The sequence below is a fragment of the Ursus arctos genome, unplaced genomic scaffold, assembly GCF_023065955.2.
Source record: "Ursus arctos isolate Adak ecotype North America unplaced genomic scaffold, UrsArc2.0 scaffold_28, whole genome shotgun sequence".
In the NCBI taxonomy this organism is placed as follows: Eukaryota; Metazoa; Chordata; class Mammalia; order Carnivora; family Ursidae; genus Ursus; species Ursus arctos.
This window is the reverse complement of record NW_026622963.1, coordinates 22,505,518-22,533,284: the sequence shown is the minus strand read 5'-3', so window position 1 is coordinate 22,533,284 and position 27,767 is coordinate 22,505,518. Positions and strand designations below refer to the sequence as shown.

Genomic DNA, 27,767 nt, shown 5'->3' with positions numbered 1-27,767 from the left:
ATGCTTCCCAAATGTCAACAAGTCTCAATGTGCACAAACATGGGGACTGTTGCACGTACCATCACCCCCCACCTCAAGTTTAAGCCAAAACATATCTTTGCAAGTAACAGGACAACCTCCTCTTGATAATCTGCGGCCAAACACCATTTGCAAGAGTGGGGCGGGGGGTTCAGAGTGCTTCATTCATTATTCACTTTGTTGTCTTTAGAGTGTTCACAATTTTCCTTCAGAACATCTCAGACAGAGAAATTGAGAAACTATACCCCAAGCACGTGTGCAACCATTATATATTTAGTACAATTGAGAGGAGGGCATCTCTTGGACTCAGATAGCACCTGTCATAGAATGGCTAAGAAAAGCTGTTCAAAGCAAGTTGGCTGGCAGGCACAGATACCCCTGCGTATGATGTTTAAATGAGTGTTGAAAACAAATCCAAGTAAATCACAACCTAGAGAGAAACATGGCTTCTACTTTTTAGGACTAAAAAAAAAAAAAAGTTAAGATTTAATTGCCTCCTCAATCTTCTTCTCACCCCTTCTCATCTTTAAAAACAGCGAGTTCTTTTAAATTATAAAGCCTTACAATTTAGAACGTTTCCTAATAATTTCCAGAAAGCTGAGCAATGTGTAAATCCAGAACAGTTTTGAAATAAGTTCCATCTTCCTTACAACTCAAAACACACTGCGCAACATTCATGCACACACCTGTAAGTCCTAAAGTTTTGGCAAAACGTAACTGCTACACTCCATACTTTTAATCACAATTGTCATAACCAATGTTCTCAAAAAGCAGCGAGGCTGAGCAAAGATGGGTATGTCCTATGTGTCATGGCCTGCCGGGCCACTGCAGAACAAGGGAGTACGTTAAGGTGGCAAAAATGGTACAATTCAGCAACACTGGTTTATTTCATATCTTAAGTCTACAGAAATGTTTTTAAAGAGCCTTTAAAATGCTGTTTGCTCTCAATTTGAAAACTGCCTATCCCCTGTTGAGTCTAAAAAAGATCTGAATGTCCAAGCAACTTTGTTTCATGCAGGAGTTTATAAAATGCCCCAAGGACAACAGCAAAGTCCTCTTTCTTTGTAAGCTTATGCATCGCCTAGCATAGGGTCCAGCTTTCATACAGAAGGTGCCCAATAAGTGCTGGCTGGATTCGGTTGCTTCTCACAGCACATTTTCACAAAACAAATGAAACCAGATTTAAAAGAAGGCTACTGTCCCTTGGGGGCTCCCCTTGGCAAAACTCTAAGGCAACAAGTGAAAATGATACAGTTGATTTTCATTATGGCCCTGATCTTGCAACAATAAGGACAGGAAACATTTTTATTAGTAAACTAAGCCTTAGACAAAGACCAAAAACAAATGTAAACAACAATTATTCTCTACGACTTTTCCTATTAAAAGGGCAAGGTAAACCTGGAAAAAGGCATAACAGTTCAAAAACAAAAATGCCTTTGCTATATTTTAAAATCTTTTGTTCCATAAGAAACTTTAAATTTAAAAAAAATTACTGTATGCCTGCAACCTCTGCTATCCCTTACAAAGATTTTGTTTCCTGCCCAGATTCTGGAGCTCTTTAAAAAATAAAATAAGCAACAAAGAAAAACCCACCATATTCATCCACTGTCTTTACTACGAGAGTAGTTAATATGGGATGTCAAAAAAAGAAAGTGGAAATTCTTTACCACCTTAAAACAGTACATTATTTCTTTGTTGGAAAACATATGTAAGAAAACTGGAAATACAAAAAAGCCATCCAGACTTGGCTCCTAAACTTTAATCTTGGAAAAACCAACTTCGTTTCAGATGCAGTGGAGGATTTTCCTCTCACAAATCTGACTTTCACTAGCATTTGTGTTTCTTTAATCCAACCCCCTAATCCTTAACTTGAGCTATGTGAGATTTTTTTTTTCCTTGTCCATTTCTCCTGTGGCACTGAAGCCCGCTGCTGATACTGCGTCAGTCATCGGTGTGTTGCACTGCTGTAAGGCATGGGTCTGAAAAACTCCGCAAATAAAAAAGAGACAGACAGCAACCTGCTGGACAAATTTACTTAATAATTTTAATCTAATCTCTACGTTCAAAGGAACAGAATGCATTCTTGTCGACCTTTGCATAGCTCTTACCAAAAAAAAACAAAAACAAAAAAACAGGTTTATTGGGATATAATTCGCATGCCCTAAAAGTCACTAATTTAAAGTGTACAATTCGATGGTTTTTAGTACATTTGGAGTTGTACAACCATCACCACAATCTAATTTTAGAACATTTTCATCGCCCCCAAAAGAAACCCCATACCCATTAACAGTCACTCCCTGTTCCCTCCCCCCCGCCCCCCAACACACACACAACCACTACTTTACTTCAGTCTCTATGGATTTGCTTATTCTGGGCTTCATATAAATGGAATCATACAATATGTGGTCTTTTGTGACTGACTTCTTTCACTTAGCACTTGTTTTTAAGGTTCTTCCAGTCAACCTTGGCATATTTCTTAAGGCTGGATTTTTCTAATCCTTCTGACAAATCAAACATACAACCTTTTAAACTTCAAATCCTGACCCACACCCCATCCCTACTCAAAAGTACCATTTACTTGCGAGTTCCCTCCCGAGAGTCTACACTATAATTTGCTATTTAGGTTCTTTCCAAACTTCTTATTCTGGGCTCTTCCTCTGGTAATAAAACACCGACTTCTTTAAACACCAACCTTTCACATACCTATATTTCTCTGACAATAGGATATGACTGTGCCTGGGGCAGAAAGAGGACTGAGTCCTTTTAATGAGATGGCCACAATATGTTTGGAGTGCATGTGGATCTTTATAAAGAGGAAGAAGCAGCCATCAGATGATCTATCACTCATAACTTCCCAGACTCCCTTATTTAGATGCATTTATTTTGATACAAAACAAACGCATTTGCATGACTTCGTCTGCCTCAGAAAGTTCTAAATCTTTTCAGTTAAAGATTTAAAAGAAAATCACCCTCCTGCTATAGGTTTCAGTGTTCAAAGAGTAAACACTAATCCTTAAATATGCCAACACAATAGGAACCAACACCATCCCAATTTTTATCACTATACTAGACAGCCAAAAGAACCGCCTATCTCTCTGATGGGATTCAGTTTATTTCCATCAGAGTTAAGTCTTCTAGCATCTTTCAGACTAAAAAGTGAACACATGCTGACACTGAGCTTATCATTTTCTCCTGAAAACGTCCAAGCTGTGGGAAGGAGCAGACACTGAGTAAGGACTTCGACAAACCAAATCAGAAGCCTGGGTGCCTTCTGGCCATCCATCAGTTTTTTCAGGAACCAACAATTTTCGAGGGATCCTTGAGAAAAACTTTGGTCTCTCAGTATCATGAAAAATGCCCCTTCTCCTGTTTTCTCAAGAAAGAGCTGCCTTTCACAATGAGTATTTTTCATGAAGATCGCTCCAAACAAGACATCCTATTTTAAAATGCCCGACTCCTTCCTCAAGAAGCAAGGCCATCACTGCTGTTGTGAATTTCAGAACTTACTAACGTTAAATAATAAAACTAGAGACATTACACACTTCAGTAGCATGCCATAAAAAAATGGATTAGCTCTCCTGTGTCTTGTAAACTGTATTTAGCTTTTAGAGGCTAGAAACCCTCTTCTGTCCCCCCCAAACACCATCTGTAATCCTTAGAAGGGAGCCGAAAGCCTTTCGTCCAATCCAGTGAGCTGAAAGTTTAGAAAACAAAGAGCAGGAGAGCTCAGATTTGTGGAAGGTCCGGCCTCAATCTGCGACTTACTCCATGTAGTAAACACTAATTCTTTAAAAATCTCCTGTTACTCCATCATGGATTCATTTCTTACAAGACACTTAAGAAGGGTTTGGGTTTGTTTACACAAATAGCCTTTCCGAATCGCCCCCGTGATGGGGCCAGACCCCCCTCCCCCCGCCTCCTGATTCTCCCCCTCACTCTTCAAGGCTCGGTCGTGATTTTTCTAAGTTAATTGGCACCACCTGCATACCCTCGGCAAACATTACTCACCAACACGCCCTCACCGTTCCCAGCCCCAGTTCTCCGACTGCATTTAAACTTTAATCGTGTTCAAATTACCCTACATCGCGAATATGACAGTAAACCACGCTTCAATTTTCTGAGTATGGAACCCCCTCCCTCGCCTCCCTCCACACACCGTAGGGCCCTAAGCTCTCCCTCCCTCCCTCCTCCTCGCACTTCCCTACCCTTACCCGACGCTACCAAAACAAAAGCTATCAGATTGCAAGCGATAGCGAGCGTGGAGCGATATTGCTTATTAACTTTGTACAAAGGAAGTGCGGGGTGGGGGGGAGGTAGTGCCACACAACTCCGGCCACAAAACCAAGGCGAGGGCTCTGCGCTTGCAAAACAAAACACCCTCCCGCCCACCTCCCCCGCCACAGACCCTGGCGCTCCTGAAACCGCGGCGCACGACACCTCCCGCCAGGGCGAGGCACCTAGGTGTCCCCGATTGGCCGTGTGGCGGCAGCTACAGCCCCGCGTTGCGAGCACGTGTGTGGAAATACACGTCGACTCGGACCACACACCCACTCCCGCACAGTCGGATGCTGCCAGACCACCCCCCAGCCCCGCCAGGAGGAGAGGAGCCTACCGCCGGAGAGCAAGTGGGTCGAACAAAGTCCCAGAACCCTCTGAACTCGTGGCCCAGACGCGCTCGCCGGAAAAGCCTAACTGATGCAGAGCCCCCGACCTTGCAGATTTCCAGGGGAGGGGGGGGTTGCTAAGCGGGACCGTTCCCCCAACCCCTGGGCGGCACAGAGCAGTCTGGGACAGGTAACCCGCCGAAGAGCGGGCGAAAGTGACGGGAAGGCAAAGGCCAGGATCCCAAATCGCCCAAAGGGCTAAGCGCGTTGGCGACAAGACGCCGCGCTGGGAGGTTTGGAAACGTGTCCTGCTGCGGGGCCTCTCCGCCGGGCGCCTCCCCCTGGAACGCCACGGCCGGTGGGCTCCCCGATCCCCGCCCCCGGGCACCGTGTCTGCCCCAGCAGCTAGGGCCCCGCGCGGCTGGGGGAGCTGTCACCGCCGTCTGCGCGCCGTGCAGGGGCCGGCTTTCTGTGCGGAGTGGCCCGCGAGGGTAGGGGGGCGAGGTGTGGGTGGCGGGGCCCGGCCCGGCGCGAACTTCCCCGACGGAGTCCCAGCGCGGGCACGGCCGCAGGGGAATGAGCGCCGCCCAAAACAACCGGCCCGCGGGGCAGGGCTCTCGGGACAACGTAAAGAGAAACCCCCCCGAGGCCCTTCCCGCGCGAGGGTACGCTGAGCTGGGGCCCCGGGGCCGCTCCGGCCCTCCGGCCGAGCCCCTCCGCACCCCGCCCCGCCGCTCCCGAGCCCGGGGGCCCGACAGCTGCGAGGATGGCAACTCGGGTTTCGCAAACAGGGCGCAGCCCCTCGGAGGAAAAGTTCCCGCAGTGGCCGCGGGCGGCGGGCACATACTCACTTTCTCCACTCGTCGGCCAGAGCGAGAGCGCGGCGGAGAAAAACAGGAGCCCCCACAGCGAGGTCGGGGACCCTCCTCCGGAGCCAGACTTCATTCCTTTTATTTGGGACGAAATTCCCGTCTCTCAAAAAAAAAAAAAAAAAAGAAAGAAAGAAAAAAGAAAAGAAAAAAAAGGAAAAAAAACGGGAAAGAAAAAGAAAAAGTCTCAAACTCAGTCTTCGCCCCCTCCGAAAACAGGGCGAAGGAAACAATACTCCAAAGGCGGCGCCGGCCAGGGACCCTCCGGGTGCGCGGAGCGGGCGGGCGGCGGCGCGGGGCGGCCCCTCAGCGCCGGCAGCCTCGGCCCAGGGCTCGGCGGAGTCGGGAACCCGAGGCGCGCCGGGGCGGGCTGTCGGCGTCGTCGGCCTCCATTTTCAAACCCAGAGAGGCAGGAGGGGGGGAAAACTGCACAGAAAGGGGGCAAAGCCCAAATTCGTCTCGGCGAAGAAAAACAAACCCGACCCCAGGCAGAGGGGGAGGCTGTCCGACACCCGAGCCTCCGCGGCTGGAGGGCGCGACGCAGTTCGCAAGATTGCCCCGAAGTCCGGGTCGCGGGCGAGGCCGGCCAGGGGCAGAAATGCGGAGTAAAAATGAATGAGCGGCTCCCCCTCCTCCTCCTCCTCCGAGCTCCGCTCGCCGCCGCCTCCTCCCTCAGCGCCGCCGCCGCCGCCGCCGCGAGCTCCTTCCCAAATCCAGAACACACACAAAGCGGCGGGCCGGCCGCGCCGCGCTCAGCACTCCCGCCGCGCCGCCCGGGCTCCGCGCCGGCCCCCGCCCGGCCCCCGCCCGCCGCCGCCGGCTCCGCGCGCGGGGGCTCCGGCTCGCTGAAGGTCAAAGCCGAGGCGCGCAACGCGCCGTGGAGCTCCCCTCGCGCGGGAGGGGCGTGGAGGGCCCGGGGAGCGGGGCCGAGGGTCTGCAAGCGCCGGGCACGGGCGCGCCGGGGGCAGGCTCGCTGGCTGCGTCCCTCTCGCTCGCTCGCCTCTCTTGAGTTCGCCTGGTGCGCTCGCTCCTCCTCGGGTTTTTTCCTTTTTTTTTTTTTTTTTTTTTTTTTCCGCTCAGCGGAGTTAATGCTGGTAAACAAGAGCCTCAGCCTCGCCGCGCCGCTGCCGCCACCGCTGCCACACACTGGGGGCTCGCGCGCGCGAGCTCTCGGGGCCGCGCACACGCGCCCGCGCGCACACTGGAGCGGCCACAGCCGCAGCCGCGGCGCGCCGAGGGCCCGGCCCAGGCCGGCGCGCGCCAAGAGCCGGAGCCCGGGATTCTAGGGACGTGCGGAGCGGAGCCGGGGCGTGGGGTGCAAGGCTGCGAGGCACCGCCCCCGCCCCCCGCCCGCGCCGGCACACGCGCGCGCGCGCCCACACGCTCTCGCCCCCACCCGCACTGCGCCGGCCACCCTGCACGCGCCCTCCCCTCCCGCAAGACTCCAAAAACAATGCCCCCGGCGCCGGCCCGGGCTCGGCGGAGGGGCTGGCTGGAGAGAAGAGGGGAGGAGGGGAGGGGGCGGAGGGGGCGGGGTGAGCGGGCAGTGCGGGGCCGGAGAGGTTCATTGAAAACAACAGCACGGCTGGAAAGCGCGTTTCCTCGGTTCTTGAAAAGCTTCATTGTTTCTTGCAGCTGTTGCAAAATAAATAAATAAGTGCGTGCATGCGGCATTTTTTTCACAGCGTGCTAGAAAGCCCGAATGTGGCGGGAGGGGCACACCTGGGAGAAAGGAGACCCCCAAGCTACTAAGGCAGGCACTTTCACGCAAGGCTGGGACGGCCGCGGCCTCGCGACCAGGCAGCCCGGAGTTCTGGAGCTTGCGGGGAGCTGAAGGGGAAGGGCGCGGCCCGCGTGGCTTGGCTCAGGGGCGCGAGGGGAGACGGCCCGCCGCCCGCCGCGGGCCCCGAGCCGGGGAAGGGGGGCCCAGACAGGCTGCCCCGCGTGCCCAGGGCGCGTCCCCGCGGCGGCCGCCAGGGGGCGCGGCAGGCGCCGGGGAGGGCCGGCCGGCGGAGTGTCGCCTCCCTCCGGGAAAGGAAATGTGGGGGCCCGGGCAGGGGGCTGGCCAGGCTGGGTCGCGCTGGCCGGGCCTCCACGACCCGCGGCCCGCCCTGGGCGCTCCTCGAGGCCTCACGCGGCTCCGGGCTCCACCACGTGGGCGGCTGCGGGGAGCGGCCGAGGCGCGTGCACAGTGCGGGACTGCGGGGCCCCGGAGGCCGGGGGGGGGGGGGGGGGGAGGGGGGGGCGTGTCCGAAGGGCTCCTGAGGATTGGGTGGGGGGCCAAGACCGGGGCCCGGGCTGTACGGGTCTCCCGGCTGGTGTCGGGACCCTGCAGCGTGCCGCACACACGCGCGATCAGTGGTCACTGCGGAAACCCATCCGCACCTGCCTGGGGTCCTCCCGAGCACGTCTCTCTAGTTTCGTTTGCTACGTAAGTGACTAGAAACCAGCACCAATTCCAGGTCTCCTTGGTGGTTTTCTTGAATGTGACCAAGGAGCGGTTTCCCCAAAGCGAGACTGCCCTAGGACTGCCATCTAATGAATAAATGCTGCGGAGACCAGGTTCTCAAAGGAGAAACAGCCCAGCAATGGCTGGAGAAAGGAGTTTGAAATACGTGGACTTTTAAAAATAGTGATTGGACCACGTGTCGTCTGTAATGTGGTCCGGTTTCATGACTCAGGCTAATTGATGTCAATAATAAATAAAAAAGAAGATGGCTAATAAAAGAGTTGTGAATGTCTAGATCGAGTGGAAGTGTTTGTCTCATAAACAATCAGGCTGTCTGGTAAGAGGGGAACTGTTCTAAAGGAAAGGTAGGTTTCTTTTTTTACTCTAATTGTAAAAGATTTCCGCGTTACATTATGCATCCCATCGTTGGTAAATAATTTTTTAAATTAAGAACTGAAGACAAATCAGAAGCTATCACGATGGAAACCTAGCCCATTTCTCCCCTATATTTATTTCCTAGATCATTTTTCCCCTTGGAAATTTTTAGCTCAATTCAGTGAGTCAGTTGTATAGAAGGGAAATAAATCTTTTTTTTTTCTTTTTTAGTTAAGAGAGTCATTCATATGGGATTTGTTTTTGTTTAACTCAAATTCAGCTTAATTTTCAAATAAAGTGTTCCAGTTTTAGATGTTTCTTGACATTAGCAAAGGAAGAAACATATTAGAATCTTTAAAAAGAAACTCAAATTTAGCATGTATCATTTAAAAATAAGGTATTATATGTGAATAATTAAAATTTAGTTTACTAATTTTAAAATATTTCTTCAGAGGGTTCCCTGCATGAGGTTGATCCTGATGCCTACAGATCCATTCTGCAGCTAAATATAAAGGAATATCAATATTATATTCTCATCATATTTAGTGTTCAGAATTTTTTAATACATACTTGTAAATTAAGACAAAAGTTTAGAGCTGATTTTTAAAAGGTGAATGCTAATATAAGCATCTTTACTACACAATATATTTCAAGTATTAGTAATAAAAATGCCCATTGAGTTGTCCCTGAGAACATAAGGAGGTTTATGGAATAAAGAGAGATGTATAGTTATTTATATTGTAGAGTTTTTTTTAACCAAAATAATTTTTCATTTGTGAATTCTTTAAATTTTTGTGTTTTACTAAAGTAGGAAATAAATAAGATTAAGTTATTTTAGACAGTGAAGTTGGATGCTTACTATCATAGAGCTTAATATTGAGACAAAGGTGAAAATTCAGATTGCTTTTCAGCTCTAACTTGATCACGCAGACAATGAAGATGATTTGTATTTTCTTCAAGGATTACATCCTACATATCAAAGTCAAACTTATTTTTTCAACCTTGGGAATAAAATTATGTAGTAAAACATTAATTGGAGCCTTTGCTTTATGATAGCACCAACAATGCATCACACATTTTGTTTTATGCAATTTCCCCAGGTGTCTTATAAATTTCCCTTCATTTGGAGCTGAAACTGGTTGCTCACTTTCACTTTTTAAAAACTGTTTACTTGAAAACTTTTATTTCAAAATATTCTGCTAAATGTACCAGACGCCTCCAAAATGTAATATGTACCAAGTGAAAATGTGAGAAACAGCACAGATGACAATTGATAAGTATTCTAAGTACACAATACACTGTGGTATATTTCCAGAAAGTAATGTCATTCAAAGCAAAAGTGAATAAACCACAGTCACACACAACATGGACAAATCTTTGAAACACAATTTTAAATTTAAAAAAAACGCAAGTTCTGAAAAAAAGCACATGACACCATTTTGATAAAGTTTTAAAAGCAAGGACAACAAAAAACATGTGGCAATTTTTTTAAGTAAGACAATTAAATACACAATAAAGTATTTTGTTTTACTTTTGCTTTGGCAAGAGGATTAATAAAGAACACAAAACGTAGGATCCCGGTTACCTCTGGAATGGAGGTTCTCTGGGAGAACCCCATAGGCACATGCAATGTTCTCAGAACTATGTTCATTCTCAGGTTGGGTGGTGAATTTACAGCTCTCCACTTTATAATTATGCTTTATAACTAAGGCGTATATTACACACATTTTTGTATGTATAAACTATTAATGAAGATGACAAAAATATGGGAAAGAGTCACAAAAGAGATCATCCCAGTTTTCCAATATGATTCTTTCAGATTCCAAGTTGTTTATATAAACAGAAGAATTAAAGGACCATTAAAATGACAAAGTTAATCAAGGTCTTATCCTTCAGGATACATTTCAAAAGAATGTGTACCCATAACCTATCAATGGAATTCAAGACAAAAATAAATCACGAAATAAAAAATGTAGAAGCCTTCACAGGTAATCAGGTTTATTAATTAAGAGTGCATTATGTAAACTGTCTGGCAGTTCCCTGTAAGATTAAACATGCACCTAACTTACGATCTAACAATTCCTCCCCTAGCTATTTAACCAAGAGAAATGAAAATAGGTCCTCAAAAAGACCTCTGTGGGAATGTTGGTAGCTGCTTTATTCATCATAGCAACAAACTGGAGACAACCCAAATGTACATCAAAGAAGAATGAATAAACAAATCACAATATATCCATTCGATCCAATATTGCTTAACAATAAAAAGGAATAAACTATTAATACATAGAAAAACATGGAGGAGCCTCAAAAGCATAATGCATAAGCCAGGCACAAAAAAGTGCATATTGCATTAGTTCAGATGACGTTCAACAGCAGGCAAAACTGATCTATGAGATAAAAATCAGAATCATAGTGGCCTTCGGTGGGGGGCAGCAGGGTTGTGGATGATTAGGAAGATGCATAAAGAACTTCCTAAGGTTATGGCAACGCTCCGTGTCTTGATTGGGGTATTGGCCATGGTAGTGCATGCATTCATCAAAAACACATATAACTGGACACTTAAGATGGATGTGTTTCGTTCTGTGTAATTATATCTGAACTTTTAAAGTTGTAAGGAGTATACTGTGTAACTTAGAAATTTTGTGGCTGTTCTAAAAAAAATTATCACAATGCTTTCCATTTTTGCTATTATGTGAGTTAGCAGAGATGCTCATCTCCAACCTTCATGCCCACAGCTGTCTCCACGGAAATACACTTTCAGAGGTCCATCTGCCTAAGGTCCCCTGCAAAGGGCTTTCGCTGCGGTAGGCACCAAAGGGTCTCCACAAAGCAATTCAGGGCAGGAAAGATACTAGTGATCTCTAGTTGGTTCAACTCCCTGCATGGTCAAGGCAATGTGAGTCCCAGTCTCCTTGAGATCTGTCTACACTCAACTTGAGATTTTCTATTTTATATTTGCACAGATATCCAGCTCACAAGGCCATGAATGCTACTTTAAAAGCAATGTGGAGGTTTCAGAGAGAATTTGGACAGAGACAAGCTGGGACATCTTTTTCTGACAACTTCCAGAACCACATTCGTAAAATATCAGTTAAGGGAATTTCCTGGGCCAGGAGTGATACGCACCCTTGGAATCATCATAGATTCAAGGTAGAGATTGGAAGGCTTCTGTCCCTGCTCCAGCACCCTGAGCATAACCTTCTACTGACTGGCCCTGACCTATCCCCAACCTGATGGTAGACATGTTCAGTACCCCACGTGGTAGTCTGGGAAAATAAACAACACCAGGAGCACTGTAATGGTCTCATCTTCTTCATTTGTCATTTGTTGTGGTTGGTCTCTGAAATGTATGTACCATCTTTACCCCTCTGTGTAATTAACACATGTAATTAACACATACCAATAGTAAGGCTCCCTGCCTGTCAGAGAACGCAAAAGATGCTTCTTTGGTTTTGAAATGCACCGTAGAAGTATCTGAAAAGTAGGATTAAATCAAAATTTCTGTTCCCTCTGATTAATTCCACCAGCTCTGAGATGTTTTATCAGCAGCACAGGAGGAGAAAAGCTTCTCTGCCTGCCCTGCCCTCTCTCTGGTGCTCTGTGACTCTGTGCATATCGGTTGGCCTCTGTGTTTTCTCCTCTGTGAAATGATCATGTTGGAGTAGATCTTTTGGCTTCTGCAATGCCATGATCTCTCTTTGTCTTTTAATTGAGAGTGGTACCTTAGTATCACTATACTTTAACTGAATGGTATCTTATACTTTAACTGCATGTCTCCTACCTTTGCCTTCTCTGTCAAGTAATTAATAGTCCATAAATCAATGCATAGGCAAAAGAAGCCAGGCTCAGGGAATAACTGCTTCCTAATTTGTTTTATTAATGCAGATTTTTCGCACATTAGGTTTCTTTTTCTTTTCTTTTTCTTCTTCTTCTTCTTCTTCTTCTTTTTTTTTTTTTTTTTGGTAAAGATTTTATCATTTATTTATTAGAGGAGGGGGGACCAGAGGGAAAGAGAATCTCAAACAGACTCCACACACTGAGCACAGAGCCCAGCGACAAGGATCTCAACGACCCTGAGATCCTGACCTGAGCCGAAATCAAGAGTCCGGGGCTTAACCTAACTGAGCCACCTAGGCTCCCCCACACATTAGGGTTTCTTAGAGTAGAACGCATTTTTTAGCACTTCAAAATTCTCATAAATATTCTTCTAAGAATATGGTATGGAGAGACAAACAGATACATCACCACAATAGGTACAGGAGACCGGAGGTGATCCACAAAAGGAATCATCTCCCAAATGATAATTGTAAATGTTCCTGCAAAATGTCCTTTTTGGGATATTAAGTTCCAGTGGAAACCTTATTCTGTAGGATATATTTGTACATTTCTTCAGGTTTTTGTTTTGGTTTTGGTTTTGGTTCTTGTTTTTTTGTTTTTTGTTTTTTTGCTTTTTGGGGTTTTTTTGTTGTTTTGGGGGGGTTTTTTGGTTTTGTTTTGTTTTTTAGCAACATCAATGTATCTTTCTCTCTACTAGCAGCAAACTCTGTTTCTTGGCTCAAGGACACACTGCAAATAAGTGAGATCTTAACGTTATGCAGATGTCTGTGCTCTGCAGTGTGGGGACAACCTCAGGAGAAATCAAGTTGCTTACATTTGTCCTTGGAGGACCATCGATCAACAATAGAACTGAATACTGACTGACACAGGGGCAGAAGTAAGAAAGGGTTGGTTGCTATATCCCATGAGGGATGAGTAAGACATATAGACATTAAGAGAAGTCTTATATGACTTCTGGTTTTATATACCTGGAAAATGATTATTAGACTTGAGCCAGGTAACTCCAATGTGCAGAGCTAGACTAATGGGAAGGAAAACAGATTTCAGTTCTTTTTGAGAATGTTTCTTCCTTTCCAATAGAAACAAATAACCAGCATGATCTTGCAGCCTCCCTCTGCTTGGAGCACTGCCTTGTATGGGAAGGAACTCTGCATTATCGGGATGTTCATACAGAGACTGGATCCACACCTACTGGGGAAATTGTCCGAAAAGTACTAGATTAATTGAGAGGATGACAGGTGATATCTGAGGCCCCTGGATATTTAAATTCTACTTCTACGCTTGGATTATTATGTCTGATAGCCACTGAAGGAGCCTAGCTTTGCTTTAAATGAATAAGGATGTGCTTCAAAGTTGAAGATGTATTAATTTAATACGATGCTGAATTTATCTTATAGAAACCCTGTTGAGATAGCTCCTGAAAGAGGTCCAAGGCCCAGTGCCAACATGCTAAAAAGTCAAGTTAGGAGGTTGGGGATCGCTTTTAAACTAGCCACATTGTGGGAGATGGTTGAGCCAGGTACGAGCCAGGAGGAGGTTAAGATAATGGTGTGCTGGTGTACTAGTGTCAAATGTTTGACATTAGGCTGGGGGAGGGGGGCCTGATTTGTAGAGCTTGTCAATTTCCTCTGTGCAACTATTCCACCCAGGCTAATTTAAGCAACCAGTGTGAGGTCACTGAGTACAGAGTTTGGAGGGGATGTACACCTGTGTTTTGTGAGACTCTATGATCCTGGCTCCGGTACATGACTTGGGCAAGATATCTGAGAACCTTGTGTTACCTCTGTAACAAGTTAAATATGTATTCAGTACGAAACTTAAAAGCAACACAGTACAAAAATGGCAATAACTATAAACAGGAAATTCACAGAAGAAACCAGAACAGCTAATAAGTGTGAAAAATATATTCCATAACCTGGTTGGCCGAATTAAGAATTGGACAATACCAACTGTTCACAGGGATGGATGGGGGAATTGAATTCTTTTTTTTTTTTTTAAGATTTTATTTATTTATTTGACAGAGAGAGAGACAGCCAGCGAGAGAGGGAACACAAGCAGGGGGGTGGGAGAGGAAGAAGCAGGCTCCCAGCAGAGGAGCCTGATGTGGGGCTTGATCCCAGGACTCCGGGATCATGCCCTGAGCCAAAGGCAGACGCCTAATGACTGAGCCACCCAGGAGCCCCGGAATTGAATTCTTATTCACTGCTACTGGGAAAATAAATTAGTGAATACATGTTGGAAAGCAACGTGGCAATATCCATTAGGTTAAAGATGTACCTACCCTACAACTCAGCAATTCTACTCATAAGTTCTGAATAGACCCTAAAATCTCTTGACATTTACACCAGAAGACACATATGAGAATGTTAATTGGAACATTGTTTTCAGCTGTAAAATACTAGCAACAATCTAATTGTCCCTCAGTGGAAGGATGAATAATGGTGCGTTATTCATACAATAGGATACTATACAGAGGTTAAGATGAATGAACTAGGTCTAAGTGAATCAACATAAAAAAATTTAACAACCAATATTGTGTAAAAGAGCAATTCACAAAAGTAATATAACCACATGTTACTCTTTATATGACTATTAACACAAAACAATACCATATATTGTTTAAAGAAATATACATATGTAGCATAAGTATAAATATGCATGGAATTAATAACAACTTTAGACACTATCTCTGGGAATAAGGGGAGAAGAAAGGAATAGAATAATTTTAACTGTATTGGTAATACTTTATTTCTTAAAAAGATGAAAGAAATTTAAAACAAATGGGACAAAATATTAGTATCTATTCAACCTGGATAATGGGTACATGCGTGTTCAACTATTTTCTGTACTTTTCTCTATGTTTGAGCTATTTTATGATTTTTTGTCCTTTTTTAAATAATTTTTTTATTTTAGAACAGTTTTAGATTTACAGATTAATGGGAAAAAAATAGCCCAGAGGTTTCCTGTATACCCAAAACCTAGTTTCCCTTATTAACATCTTATGTTAATATGACACTTTTGTCACAATTGATGAGCCAATATTGACATATTATTGTGATTCACTGAAGTCCATACTTTATTTAGATTTTTCTCAGTTTTCCCCTAATGTCTATTTCCTGTTCTGAGATCCCATCAAGGGTCCCACATCATATTTAGGTATTGTATGTCCTTGGACTTGTCTTGGCCATGATAGCTTCTTCAGTTTCCCTTGTTGCTGGTGACCTAACGGCTTTGAGAAGTACTGCTCAGGTATTTTGTAGAATGTCTCTCAACTGGAATTTGGTGTTTTTCTCATGATTAGATTGGACTCGTGTTTTGGGGAAGAAAACCATGGGAGGAAAATGTTCGCATCAAATCTTATCAAGCGTACATACTAACTTGTCACTGTTGATGTGGACCACGACCACCTGGCTGAGGTCGTGTTTCTCAGATTTTTCTACTGCAGACTGACTCTTTCCCCCCTCTCTTTCCATACTATCCTCTTTGAAAGAAAGTCACTGTGCTTAAGGAGTAGGGAGTTATCTTCCCCCCTCCTTCAGGGTGAAGTACCTCCATAAATTATTGGAGTTCTTCTACGTGGGGGATTTGTCTGTTCTCCCCATTTATTTATTTCTTGAACCATTATTTCTCTATTGGTATGGACTCGTATATGTATTTCATATTTGGGGTTGTAATTCACTATTACTTGGTTTTGTTCAGCTTGTTCTAGCTTTGGCTATGGGGGACTCCTTTGACATATCCCCATCAGTGAATTTGTTGGTTCTCAGGGATTCCCCCCCCCCCACCAAGTCTTCCTTATTTTCCTGGCACCATAAGATTTTCCGGGTTTATCTTATCTTATCTTATCTTATCTGTCCCAATCCTGGAATCAGTCATTTCCCCCAAGAGCTCTTGTTCCTTCTCATGGAGAATCCTATTAGAAACCAGAATCTGGGTACTAGGCATGCTTGTTGCTTCTAAGCCCTCTTAGCTAGCAAAACAAGGAAACACGTGTGTATAGTAATAGGTATTTACACATATCTGTATCTATATTAAAGGAAACATAGACACATACTGGAGGCCCATACCCAGTCCCCAGCTCTAACTCATTAGCACATGGGTCATTCTGACCTTCTCTGCTGGCTCCCACTCCCACAGTGAGAAACCTGGCTCTCACCATCTGCCATCCATTTACTTATTGGTCCATTTATAATTTTTTTAAAAAAGAAAAAAAGAAAAGGAAAACTGTAGGGAAATGCTTCAACTTACTACATGATCCAGACCAAAAGTGCAGACTATTCACAGAGTGGACATTGGCCAGAAGAAGACATTTCATATCATGATCCACTGACAGCCCAGACCTCCCTTTGCTGCCTTGTACCCTCCCAGTGGGCACTCATGGAAACACGGGCAAAATGTCCTTCAGAATAAGTCCCTGAAGCCTGTATAGGAAAAATGAAGACCACCAAAGTACACCTGGAGGGACACTTGAAGAAATTAGCCAAAGAGAGTCATGGGATACAAGCTAAGGAGAAAATGAAGATCGGAAACATTCAGTTTCAGCAGTAGTTCCTAATGTCCTCTGAGTAATAGATCCCTTCAAGACTCAGAAGAGGGCCATGGACCCTAAACGCAGAAAAGTGTTCACGTAGATTAAGGGTATGAAAAAATTGTCCCATGGTGGGGGCAACCTCCCCTCTAAACCCATTCTTGGACTTCAGGTGAGGAAACCTTGTGTATATAATATGAAAATCAAGTTTGTCTGTTTGCCTGTCTGTCGGTGGGGAGGGGGGAGCATGTGGACTCGGGGTGAAGGCTACCTCGTTTGAATGAGGCTATTTTCAGAGTGGGCAAAACCCTTGCCTTCCAGGTGTGGGCCCAGGATCTGTTTGCTGGTAGCTGCCAGTTCACTTTTATAATTACCTCCCACTTACAACGAGTAGCAAGTGACACCGTTTTCTATTTATGGAAATAATAAATATTTTTTTCTTTTAAAGTCAATCTAAGTGGTGTTGTTTTTAAAAATCAGTTTAAAGAAACCTATGGGGGCGCCTGGGTGGCACAGCGGTTAAGCGTCTGCCTTCGGCTCAGGGCGTGATCCTGGCGTTCTGGGATCAAGCCCCACATCAGGCTCCTCCACTATGAGCCTGCTTCTTCCTCTCCCATTCCCCCTGCTTGTGTTCCCTCTCTCGCTGGCTGTCTCTATCTCTGTCGAATAAATAAATAAAATCTTTAAAAAAAAAAAAAAGAAACCTATGAAGTGACATTTTGGGACAGTAGGGGACTGAGGCCCTGATATATGTGCAAAGAGAGATGTCTTGAGTATAATGAAAAGTTCACATACTTTGGAGCCAGAAGGGTCTGGATTCAAACCCTCTCTTTGCCAACTGCCAGCTAAGTGATCTTGGGTAAGTGAAACTTTTCCCATCTGTAGAATGGCAGTAATAGGGGCGTCTGGGTGGCTCAGTCTGTTGAGCGTGACTCTTGGTTTCAGCACGGGTCATGATCTCGGAGTTGTGGGATCGAGCCCCGCATCGCACTCCATCCTGAGCAGGGAATCTGCCTGGGATTCTCTCTCTCCCTCTTCCACTGCCCCTCCCCCCAAATGCTCTTTCTCTCCAAATAAATAAATAAATAATCTTAAAAAAAAGAAGAATGGCAACAATAAATCTGGCATGCAGGGCAGTTTTATCAGAATCAGCTGAAGTGCTTGTAAAACAGAACCTGCCAGGGGCGCCTGGGTGGCACAGCGGTTAAGCATCTGCCTTCGGCTCAGGGCGTGATCCCAGCGTTCTGGGATCGAGCCCCACATCAGGCTCCTCCGCTATGAGCCTGCTTCTTCCTCTCCCACTCCCCCTGCTTGTGTTCCCTCTCTCGCTGGCTGTCTCTATCTCTGTCGAATAAATAAATAAAATCTTTAAAAAAAAAAAAAAAAGAAACTGCCAGGCTGCTACCCGAAATTTTTTTTATCATATGGAATCCTAAAGGAAAAAAACCTAGAAATCTGCATTTGAACAAGGACCCCCAATGATTTTTATGATGTTTTTGTGCTTTGGGGAGGATGAAATGAGCTAGCATAGGTACTCGGGAACAGGAAGGACACTGTTGCTTTGGACAGCCCAGCATCTGAACATCATCTCTTTTAGAAGGGGATCCCAAGGGCCCTGCCCATGATTGTCCTGGATGGCTGTGCAGGTTGTACACTGCACTCAAGTCTAGTAATCAGCACCTCGGAATTGTGCAAAGCATAAAATGCATGGTCATACATGCCCTCCTTCTTAGAAGGAGCTTAGCTGATCTAGACCCCCTTTTTTGAGACTGTTTTCCCAGGCTTCCTTATAATCCTCAGCTATACAGCAGCCTTCCAGTGAATCCCTCCCCTGATCAGTGAGCCTGGAGCTGGATTTTGTTCTTTGTGATCAAGACACTTGACAGGGTGAGTGACCAATGACTGCTTTGTTTCCTTCCATCGAGGAGGGTTCCTCAGTGGTGTTCCTGGGATTGGGAAGAGTGTTCGAGTGCCCACCCTGGTGGGGAATTAAAGTAGGTAAAGATATGATCAGTTCCCCCACCCAAGCTCTTTCTGCTTCAATCTGTTTTACAGATGGGATTTTGGCTCAATAGTTCATTTGGAAAGAATAATTCTACTTAAAAAAAAAAAAAGGTTTGAAAACGGCCCAATAGGAGACTGTGTGGTGCAGATAGCAAGGAGGGGAGAGTGAGGGCAAAGGAGGTAGGAGCCTCAGGTCAGTGGAGGCTGAGGCTGAGTTCTGGGGTCTGTAGGTCTCCCTAAAAGCAGAGCAGCCGAGGCCCTCATTTCAGAAGTAAAAAAAAGTTGCCGGTAGGTGCTAAGTCCCATTACCTGAGTACGGGACATTTTAGAGGTCTCTCAAAAGTTGCCCTCCCCTGCCCATGAGAAGACAGATGGTGTCCTCTTATGAGAAGAAAAAGGGGGTGCTGATGTGACAGGATCACCATGTCACTCAGAAGCCCCCTGACCTCAGGAGGAGGGAAAAGGAGGGAACACCTGAAGAATCCCCGAAGACCACGGCCAAGAAAAAGTCACCAAAGTGATTACTAAGGGACCAAAGGGAGAAGGGCGCATGGTACTTTCCTTTGCCATGGGGTCACTGGCTGAGGGGTATGAGGGTGAAGAAAGATAAAGGGGTTTGGACATTTCCCAAAGGAACCGGAACTCTTTCCCCAAATCTGTAGCACTTGGAACATAAAAATAGAGATGTTTCCTTGCTCTCCAAAATTTGACATTTGCAACAGAGGTATTAAATTTTCATTGCACATTTCCTCTTGGTTTATAACTAAGACAGTAGCAAAAATTCCTCCAACAAAAGATGATATGTTGAATATTCTTACAAATATCATCCCATTCACCTGCTTATCAAGGATCAGCTGCCACTGGGCCGCTGCTGGGTTTTTGCTTTTTTTTTTTTTTTTTTAAGATTTTATTTATTTATTCGACAGAGATAGAGACAGCCAGCGAGAGAGGGAACACAGGCAGGGGGAGTGGGAGAGGAAGAAGCAGGCTCATAGCGGAGGAACCTGATGTGGGGCTCGATCCCATAACGCCGGGATCACGCCCTGAGCCGAAGGCAGACGCTTAACCACTGTGCCACCCAGGCGCCCCGGGCTTTTGCTTTTTAGTACGCCGTAGACACAGAGGGTTGTGTTGGGCTCACTTTTATTCTTGTATGCCAGCCTCTTCTCTTGTTTTACTAATTTGTTCTCTTTTATCGCTATACCCTCCTCCCATTCCCCTCTTTAACCTTGTTATTATCCTAAAGGTAGGCAGGTAGTTTTAAATTTTGTATGTAATATAAAAGCCAGGTTACAGAGAAAGACCCACAACAATATAAGGGCACAATAGCATTTGGTGGGGGGGAACATTTGGTGAAAGTTGTGGCCCCTCTCCCTGGAAAAAATCTGCCTCTATTCAAACATATGACTTCTGCAACTTTCTAAGGTTTAGGGACCCCTAAGGCCCTCCATGGGTATTCTTTGAACCCCAAGTTTATTTCCCTGTGTTATAAGAGCATGGTGAGAAATAGTAAAGTACATGGAATGCAGACTCTTTACAATGGACTGTACCTTTTATTATTTTCAAAATTATAAAAATAAGCTGTAGTGGAATAAACAATTTGCAGTAAAATAGAAATGCTACATCAACGAATGGACAACGTTCATTTCTATTTAGTGCAACATAAATATTGCTTGGCTATAGATTCTTCTGAAAGAGGAAGAAAAGAATTTACCTTTGTTGAGTGCTCACTTTCGGCTGGGACATTGTGTCTGATGTACCCTTTCCTTTCCTTAACCCACAGAGGTGGTCATTGTTTTCATGGTCGTTTTCACAGATGGAGAAACTTGAAGTGTAAGGAGAGGACAAAGGTTCCCAAGAAGGTACAACTGGTAATGTTGAGTGTTAAAAATTCTGCCTTAAACACTGACAAGGAGAACGTTTTTTAAAATACACTATTTACAGGGGCTCCTGGATGACTCAGTCAGTTGGGCAACCAAGTCTTGATTTCAGCTCAAGTCATGATCTCAGCATGAGGGGACCAAGCCCCACATGGGACTCTACACTGAGCATAGAGCCTGCTTAAGATTCTCCCTCTCTCCCTCTCTCTCTTCCCCTGCACCTCCCTCCTCCTGTTCTCTCTCTCTCTCTCTTTCTTTCTCTCTAAAAAAAAAAAAGTCAGTTAAGTGTCCAACTCTTGGTTTCAGCTCGGGTCATGATCTTGGGCTCCATGCCCACATCTCCATGCTCATCCAGGAGTCTGCTTGAAACTCTCTCTCCCTCGGCCCCTCCCCACCTCTCTCTCTCTCAAATAAATAAATCTTAAAAAAAAGTCAAATACATTATTTACAAAAATGAATTTATTTAGCAAAATGGAGTTAATGTTTTTCCACGGGGGCACTCAAATTCTGCCTTATTAAAGTAACATTTAAAATCAGTGGAATTAGCGTTTCCTGTGCCTCACACAATTATACCATTGGGTTCCTTTGTCTCATTTTCTTGGGTTTTCATTTGGAAAGGTATTTTTTAAAAAGTCCTAGTGTATCTACAATATGTCATACCTTAAAGAAGAAAACGCCCCCTTGAACACTACTCACTCATTCACTCCACAAAACCTTGCATCTCTCAGGAAGGAGCAGCCCTGGTTCCCAGACGTGGAACCAGCTTCCCCTTCCTCTTAGCCTCCCACCCTTTCTTTGCCATCTGCACCCTTGCAAATGATTTGTAGGCAGTTTGTGTCACTTTTTTTTTTTTAACCAATGTTACTTAGGGGCGTGTGTATACATAGGAAGCATTCAGTACATGTCTGCTAAAGTGAGTTTAACTCCTACCTTTTTAATTGGGAACATTTTCATTTTTTTAAAAGGGGGCACCTGAGTGCCTCAGTCAGTTAAGCATCTGCCTTCAGCTCAGGTCAAGATCCCAGGGTCCTGGGATTGAGCCCCACATCAGGCTCCCTGCTCAGCAGGGGAGCCTGCTTCTCCCTCTCCCTCTGCCTCTCTCCCCAGCTTGTGCTCTCTCTCTCTCAAGTAAATAAATAAAATCTTAAAAAATTACTTGAGAGAGAGTGAGAGAGATAGAGAGCATGAGCAGGGGAGGGGTAGAGGGAGAAGCAAGCTCCCCACTGAGCAGGGAACCCAATACGGGACTCCATCCCAGGACCCTGAGATCATGACCTGAGCTGAAGGCAGACGCTTAACCAACTGAGCCACCCAGACATCCCTAATTGGGAACATTTTTAATGCAAAGAAATAAGAAGAAAATTTTGAAGAGACACATCATCCACGTGCCAGAATTTGCAGCAAATAATAACATTTTCTCATTTTGCTTTAGATCTTTGTTTGCTCTAAAGAAATAAAATTTACAGATGGTTTTACTCTGGTTTCATTCTCCTCCTGCCCACTGTGGAGAAAACCATGATCATTATTTTGGCATGCATCCTCCTGATCTATATTTTTATACTTTTACTGCACATAATCCTTAGTATTAATTTACATGACTTAAAAATTTTACATATTCTGGACCTTGCTGCTTAAACTTAATATGTGTTTTTGAGATCTATTCATGCGGATGCTATAGGTCTCGTTGATTTCTTCGTTATTATGTAATATTCCATAATCTGAATATACTGTGTTTCAATTATGCGTTCCTAAGCGAGAGGCATGTACAGGCTTCCTGTCCAGCTCTTCACTATGACAAACAACGCTGTAATGAACATCTTTTTTACAACTTAGGTAACTTTTTGTACCAATGACCTAATACATCGTTGGTAGATAGCGGGATGATGCTGGAAGAACACGGAAGTCATGTTGGCTCGTATGTGACTTTTCCCAATATGTTATTGTTTTGAAGCAATTAAAAGAGAAAGTCTTAGCAATGAATACAGCCTGAGTTGAACATCTACAGCAGTATCTTTCTTCAGAGCCAGCAGCAACAGGTTTAAATGGTTTCAAAGACCACTTCGCTTTCCACTGTTAAAATGATCAGGTGATGCCTGGGAGTGCAGATGAAGAAAGTGAAAAAATTGGATCATTTCCCCTGTATTAAAACAATGGAATAGTGAAGAAGACTATCCCGAGGGCTATATTTTTAATTTTCTGAAAATTAATATGAAAATTCACATCTACCTGCCCAGGAAGGAGCCCCCCAAAATAGCATCTGGGGCTTTTGGGGTGAATGTCAGCAGTGGATTCACTATACTGGGTTTTTGTCATGATTTTAAAAACTTTTTTTATTGTTACTTCTTGGGTGACAATATGAGTGATCTTCCCCAGCCCTGTTTTCCCCATAAGACTGGTTATTTTTAGTGGAGGGATTTGCATTTATTTCCTTAAGTGCATGTGTAAGAGTTTCTCTCGAGTATAAACTTAGCAGTGGAATTGCTGGGTCATAGTACATTTTCAAACTATTCTAGATTTTTCCAAATTACTCTTCGAAGTGGCTTCACCAATTTATACTCCCATCAGCAGAGTCCTTATTTCCTTGCCTCCGTGCTATTATTACCTGATGTTGTTAGACTTTATTTTTACCAATATCATGAGTATAAAATGCTTTTTCACTGTTGTTTTAATTTGCATTCCCCCAGTTGCTAGTGAAACTGAGCACATTTTTATTTGCTTATTGGCTATTCCCTTTTCTTCTTCTGGGTATTACCAGTTCAACACTTTGTCAATTTTGAAGCTGAATTGTTTGTCTTTTTCTTATTGATTTACAGGAATTCTTTATGCATTCTTGACATTAATCCTTTGCCTATTAAGTTTCTATTTTTATGTTCCCCTCCTCATGTCCCCATTTTCTGTATAAGTCTCCTTTTTTATATGTCTGATCCACTATAAAATACACTGGATTGGATTTTTTTTCTGGAATATATCCTAGGTACCTGTGGTTTTGGATGATACAATTAGGTTGTACAACCGGAAATGTTTGAAATGCAAATGGTTTATATAGATTCTTGTTTTCCTGTCCATACTTTATCCATTCTCCTGTTTATAGTACCTTTTCTTTGCATGAAAGAGTTTTCAAAGTGGACCAAAAGAGATATCCTCTGTCCTGAAAACTGTTGGCGAGATTTCTTTCTTTTTCAAGGTTAGTAAGAAAAGATTTTTGTGGAAAAAAATTCGGGAAGGTTAAACTTCGTATTTGAATTGGATTCTTTGTAGATGTCTTAAGCCCATGCGAAAATAATATGCTTTATTAAGTTCCATGATTCTATTTTTTAAAATATTCAAGTCATAAGCAATCAATCACGCTTTTCTGACACGTTAACTAAGAAAAATTTCCTTAAATTCAACAGAATTGAATTTCAGACTAAATTTTAAAAGTGACATTCTGATTTAAAAAAAAAAAAAAAAAGATACCTAACTCCTAAAAGAAAATACATGGAGTTTGCCTGGGACTGAAAATTTAGTGTGTGGAAATGTGAGGAAGAGATCTAAGTGTTGGCAAAAGATTGCAATAAAGTAAATGATGTGGTTTTCTCAGGGGTGATTTTGCAACTTGAAACATTCCAAAAAGAGTTACTGATCACAAAGTTTCTTTTAGCTTCTAGCCTCGAAATACTTGGCATGCATGGAGCTCTTATGGATATTTGGATAAATTAAATTTATATTGACATTTTCTAAAAGTTGGCATATGTTTCTAGCTGGTGTGGACACATGTCAAACATGGAACATTATGAGGCATTCAATTTAACAGCAAATAGGTATCAACATCACACTGTCTCTTCTTGCTCTATATTCCTTAAAGCTGAATCACACTGAGGTTGAAAACATGTCATTGCTTTCTTTTTCTTTCTTTTTTTTTTTTAAGATTTTATTTATTTATTTGACAGAGAGAGAGAGAGCCAGAGAGAGAGGGAGCACAAGCAGGGGGAGTGGGACAGGAAGAAGCAGGCTCCCAGCGGAAGAGCCCGATGTGGGGCTCGATCCCAGAACTCCGGGATCACGCCCTGAGCCGAAGGCAGACACTTAATGACTGAGCCACCCAGGCGCCCCTGTCATTGCTTTCTGACAAAAAAAAAAAAAAAAAAAAAAGCAGCAGATTCCTCAAAAATTAACCAGAGGATTACCATATGACCTAGCAACTCCATTCCTGGGTATACACCCCAAAGAATTGAGAACAGGGAATTAAACAGATATTTGTACACCAGTGCTCATAGAAGCATTATTCTCAATAGCCAGAAGGTAAAAAACAATCCAAGAGTCCATCAACAGATTAATGGATAAGCAAAATGTGGTATATTCATACAGTGAATTATTATTTAGCCTTTAAAGGGAAGGAAAGTCTGACATAGGTTACCAACATGGATGATCCTTGAAAACACTATGTTAAATGAAATAAATCAGATACAAAAGGAAACATATCATATGATTTCACTTATACAAAATATCTAGAATAGACAAGTTCATAGAGGCAGAAAATAAATTAGAGGTAACCTGGGGATGGGAGGAGAGGGGATGGGGAGTTATTGCTTCCTGGATACAGAGTTTCTGTTTGGAGAAGATGAAAATGTTTTGGGAATAGTGGTCATAGTTGCACAACGTTGTGGATGTAATTGATGTCACTGAATAATGCACTCAAAATGGTTAAAGTGGCAAAATTTATATTATGTGTATTTTACCATAATAAAAAAAACACTTTAAAAAGAAAATTTCTTCAAGCCCTTCCCCCACTACAGCAACAGATACTTAATAACGAAAGCTTGGAAAACCTATAAGGTAAAATAAAATTACAGCCAACCATTATTACCTCGCCATGCAGTGATAATAGGGAACTAATGGGCTGTGCTTTTTCTTTTTTTCTGGTCATAGGCACTTAAGTATGCAGATACACACCCAGGATCGTCCGGATGGTAGCCTGCTTTTCTCACCAAATGTTGTAACAATCAATAGAATCCAGTCTCATCTATGAGCCTTAATCTATCGAAACCCATCAACAATGGTTGGATATATAAACTGTTTTCCATATTTTCACAATTTTCAATAATTTTGTCATGGGCACCCCCATAGATACCTTTTGTGAACATTTAATTACTTCTTAGGATAAATTCCTCAAATTTATTTAATTTTATTCCTCTGACTGGGTCAGAGAATATGAACTTTTAAAAAACATCCTATGGCCCTTGTATACTTAACTTACCTTGCAGGAAGTTTTGTGATTTACGTCCACAGCAGCCAAGTATGAGAAGATTTTATAAAATCGTCGCCAGCACTGGGTGTTACATTTTATATAAGTCTCTTTGAAATGAATAAGAATAAATTCCATGGGAATGTAACGATATGGCCCTAAGGGTGGTATTGGTGTAGAAAAGGAAAAAAAAAAGATATCTTTTATAGATTAAACAAGGGATGGAAGAAATCAATAGAGATCTGGCACATTCGAATGATGACCATTCCCTGCCACTTCGGGGCGGCTGGAGACCCCCTTACGGCTCTCCTTGCCTGGGGACTTCGATCTGCGTGCCTGCCTACCCTCCAGCCCCTCCAGCCGTGCCTAGGAGCTCAGTGTCTTTCTTTGCTGCTGCCGTTTCCTTTCCCATGAAATAACTCCTCTCACCCACTTCCTCAAGAAGAGACACACCCGTTCTTTGAGACGCATCTCTAACAAACCTCCAAGGGCCAGAGGTGGAACAGTCCCCAGATTGAGGAATGAGGGAGGGGGAAAAGCCATAGGAGCAAACGAAACCCACAGAAAGCCAGGAAGTGGTGAGGTGGCTTTGAGGGGCATGCGACTGAACGCCATCGGAAACAAATGCTGGGGGGCCAGGGGGCAGGATTCTGGGATCTGGGTGGGAGGTAAGCAGGGAGTAAAGGAGGAGAGGGCTGCTGGATGGCATGTTGTGCCTTCTCTCTAGGGAGTGGAGGCACGCGAGGCAGGGCAGGATGGGCAGACGACCCCATTGCCTGGAACATGGTACCTTTTACACCGAGAGCTGCATGAACAGCACACAGATTTTAAAATATATGAAATATTGCCTTCAGGTACGAGAAAGTAATAACTTGAATATGTGTAGCACCTTAACCTTTACATATGTTACCTGGTTTTTAAAAATCGGTTTTGAGTCTCAGAACTAATGTGTGACATCGGTAGTGCGCTCCCTGTCATCATTAGGGGCTGGTTATTTATGTCCCGGCTCCGAGGTTCAGGAAAGCTGGACAAAGCAGCAACTTACACCCAAGACTTCTGGCCCCATGTTCTGAGCATTCTCCAAGACACCCCAAGCTGCTGATCTTTCAAAAACATGGCCGCCCTCTGCCATTCTGCAACTTTTCTGATGTCAAAATGTCATGTTTACAAAGACCTCAATACAAAGACGGCATGCGTTCGAATGACTCTTTTGAGAGGAATATAAGAAAGTATTTTGTTTTCCCTCTCCAAAAGTAAGGGGTTAAAAAGCACAGAGATGCCGGATGGCCATGTTGTAGGTGCTTCTAAAGGATGTAAGTGTGAACGGTATCTAAATCATAAATGGCTTAGGAGATATTTGAATAGCAAAGGGTTTAGGATAAATTTTCCTAAAGAGTACATATACTTCGTTTATATGCATTCATTTATTTTTTTTTAATCTTATCTTCTTCTATTGCTGTCTAACCTATCATTCTAATTTATTCCATTGCCTCCTTGTTATCTTGGTATTTTTGTTTGGTTTGATTATTTTCACCAATAGTGGTTTATATGGGAGCAGCGCTGTGTCATAGAGAGATGAAATCCCCATGGTCTTTGTCCTCAAAAACTCCTTTGAGCAAGCAATAATTACAGGCCAAAGACCCCTACCCTCTCCCACATGTTCCTGAAACGAAACACACACACACACACACACACACACACACACACACACACACACACACACACCCCATCAGTAAAAGAGGCAGAAATGGTGCTTGTTTTGATTGAAATACTTTTGTTTTATTTTTTAAACAAAGTATCATAAAGATATTTAACTAAAAATCATATTAATTGATACTAGAAGCAACAATAGAGTCACTGGCACATTGTAAACACCAATAAGTTGAAAGATTTGGTTTCAGACTGCTGGAATAACCCACAATTCTTCTTTGAGCATTTTTGCTCAGGGAAAAAGATCTCCAGGAAATGAATGAGAGAAG

The 27,767-nt window shown here is 43.7% G+C and overlaps 1 protein-coding gene across 1 annotated transcript in view; it reads right to left on the bottom strand.

Annotated features, from left to right (window-relative positions):
• Nucleotides 1-6,250, bottom strand: part of IGF1R (insulin like growth factor 1 receptor) — a 296,305-nt gene extending 290,055 nt beyond the window's left edge. The window contains exon 1 of the mRNA XM_026510374.4: nucleotides 5,474-6,250. Within this exon, the coding sequence (XP_026366159.1) occupies nucleotides 5,474-5,567 (94 nt within the window). The 5' untranslated portion in view covers nucleotides 5,568-6,250. The remainder of the gene's footprint in view (nucleotides 1-5,473) is intronic.
• Nucleotides 6,251-27,767: the final 21,517 nt, after the last annotated feature.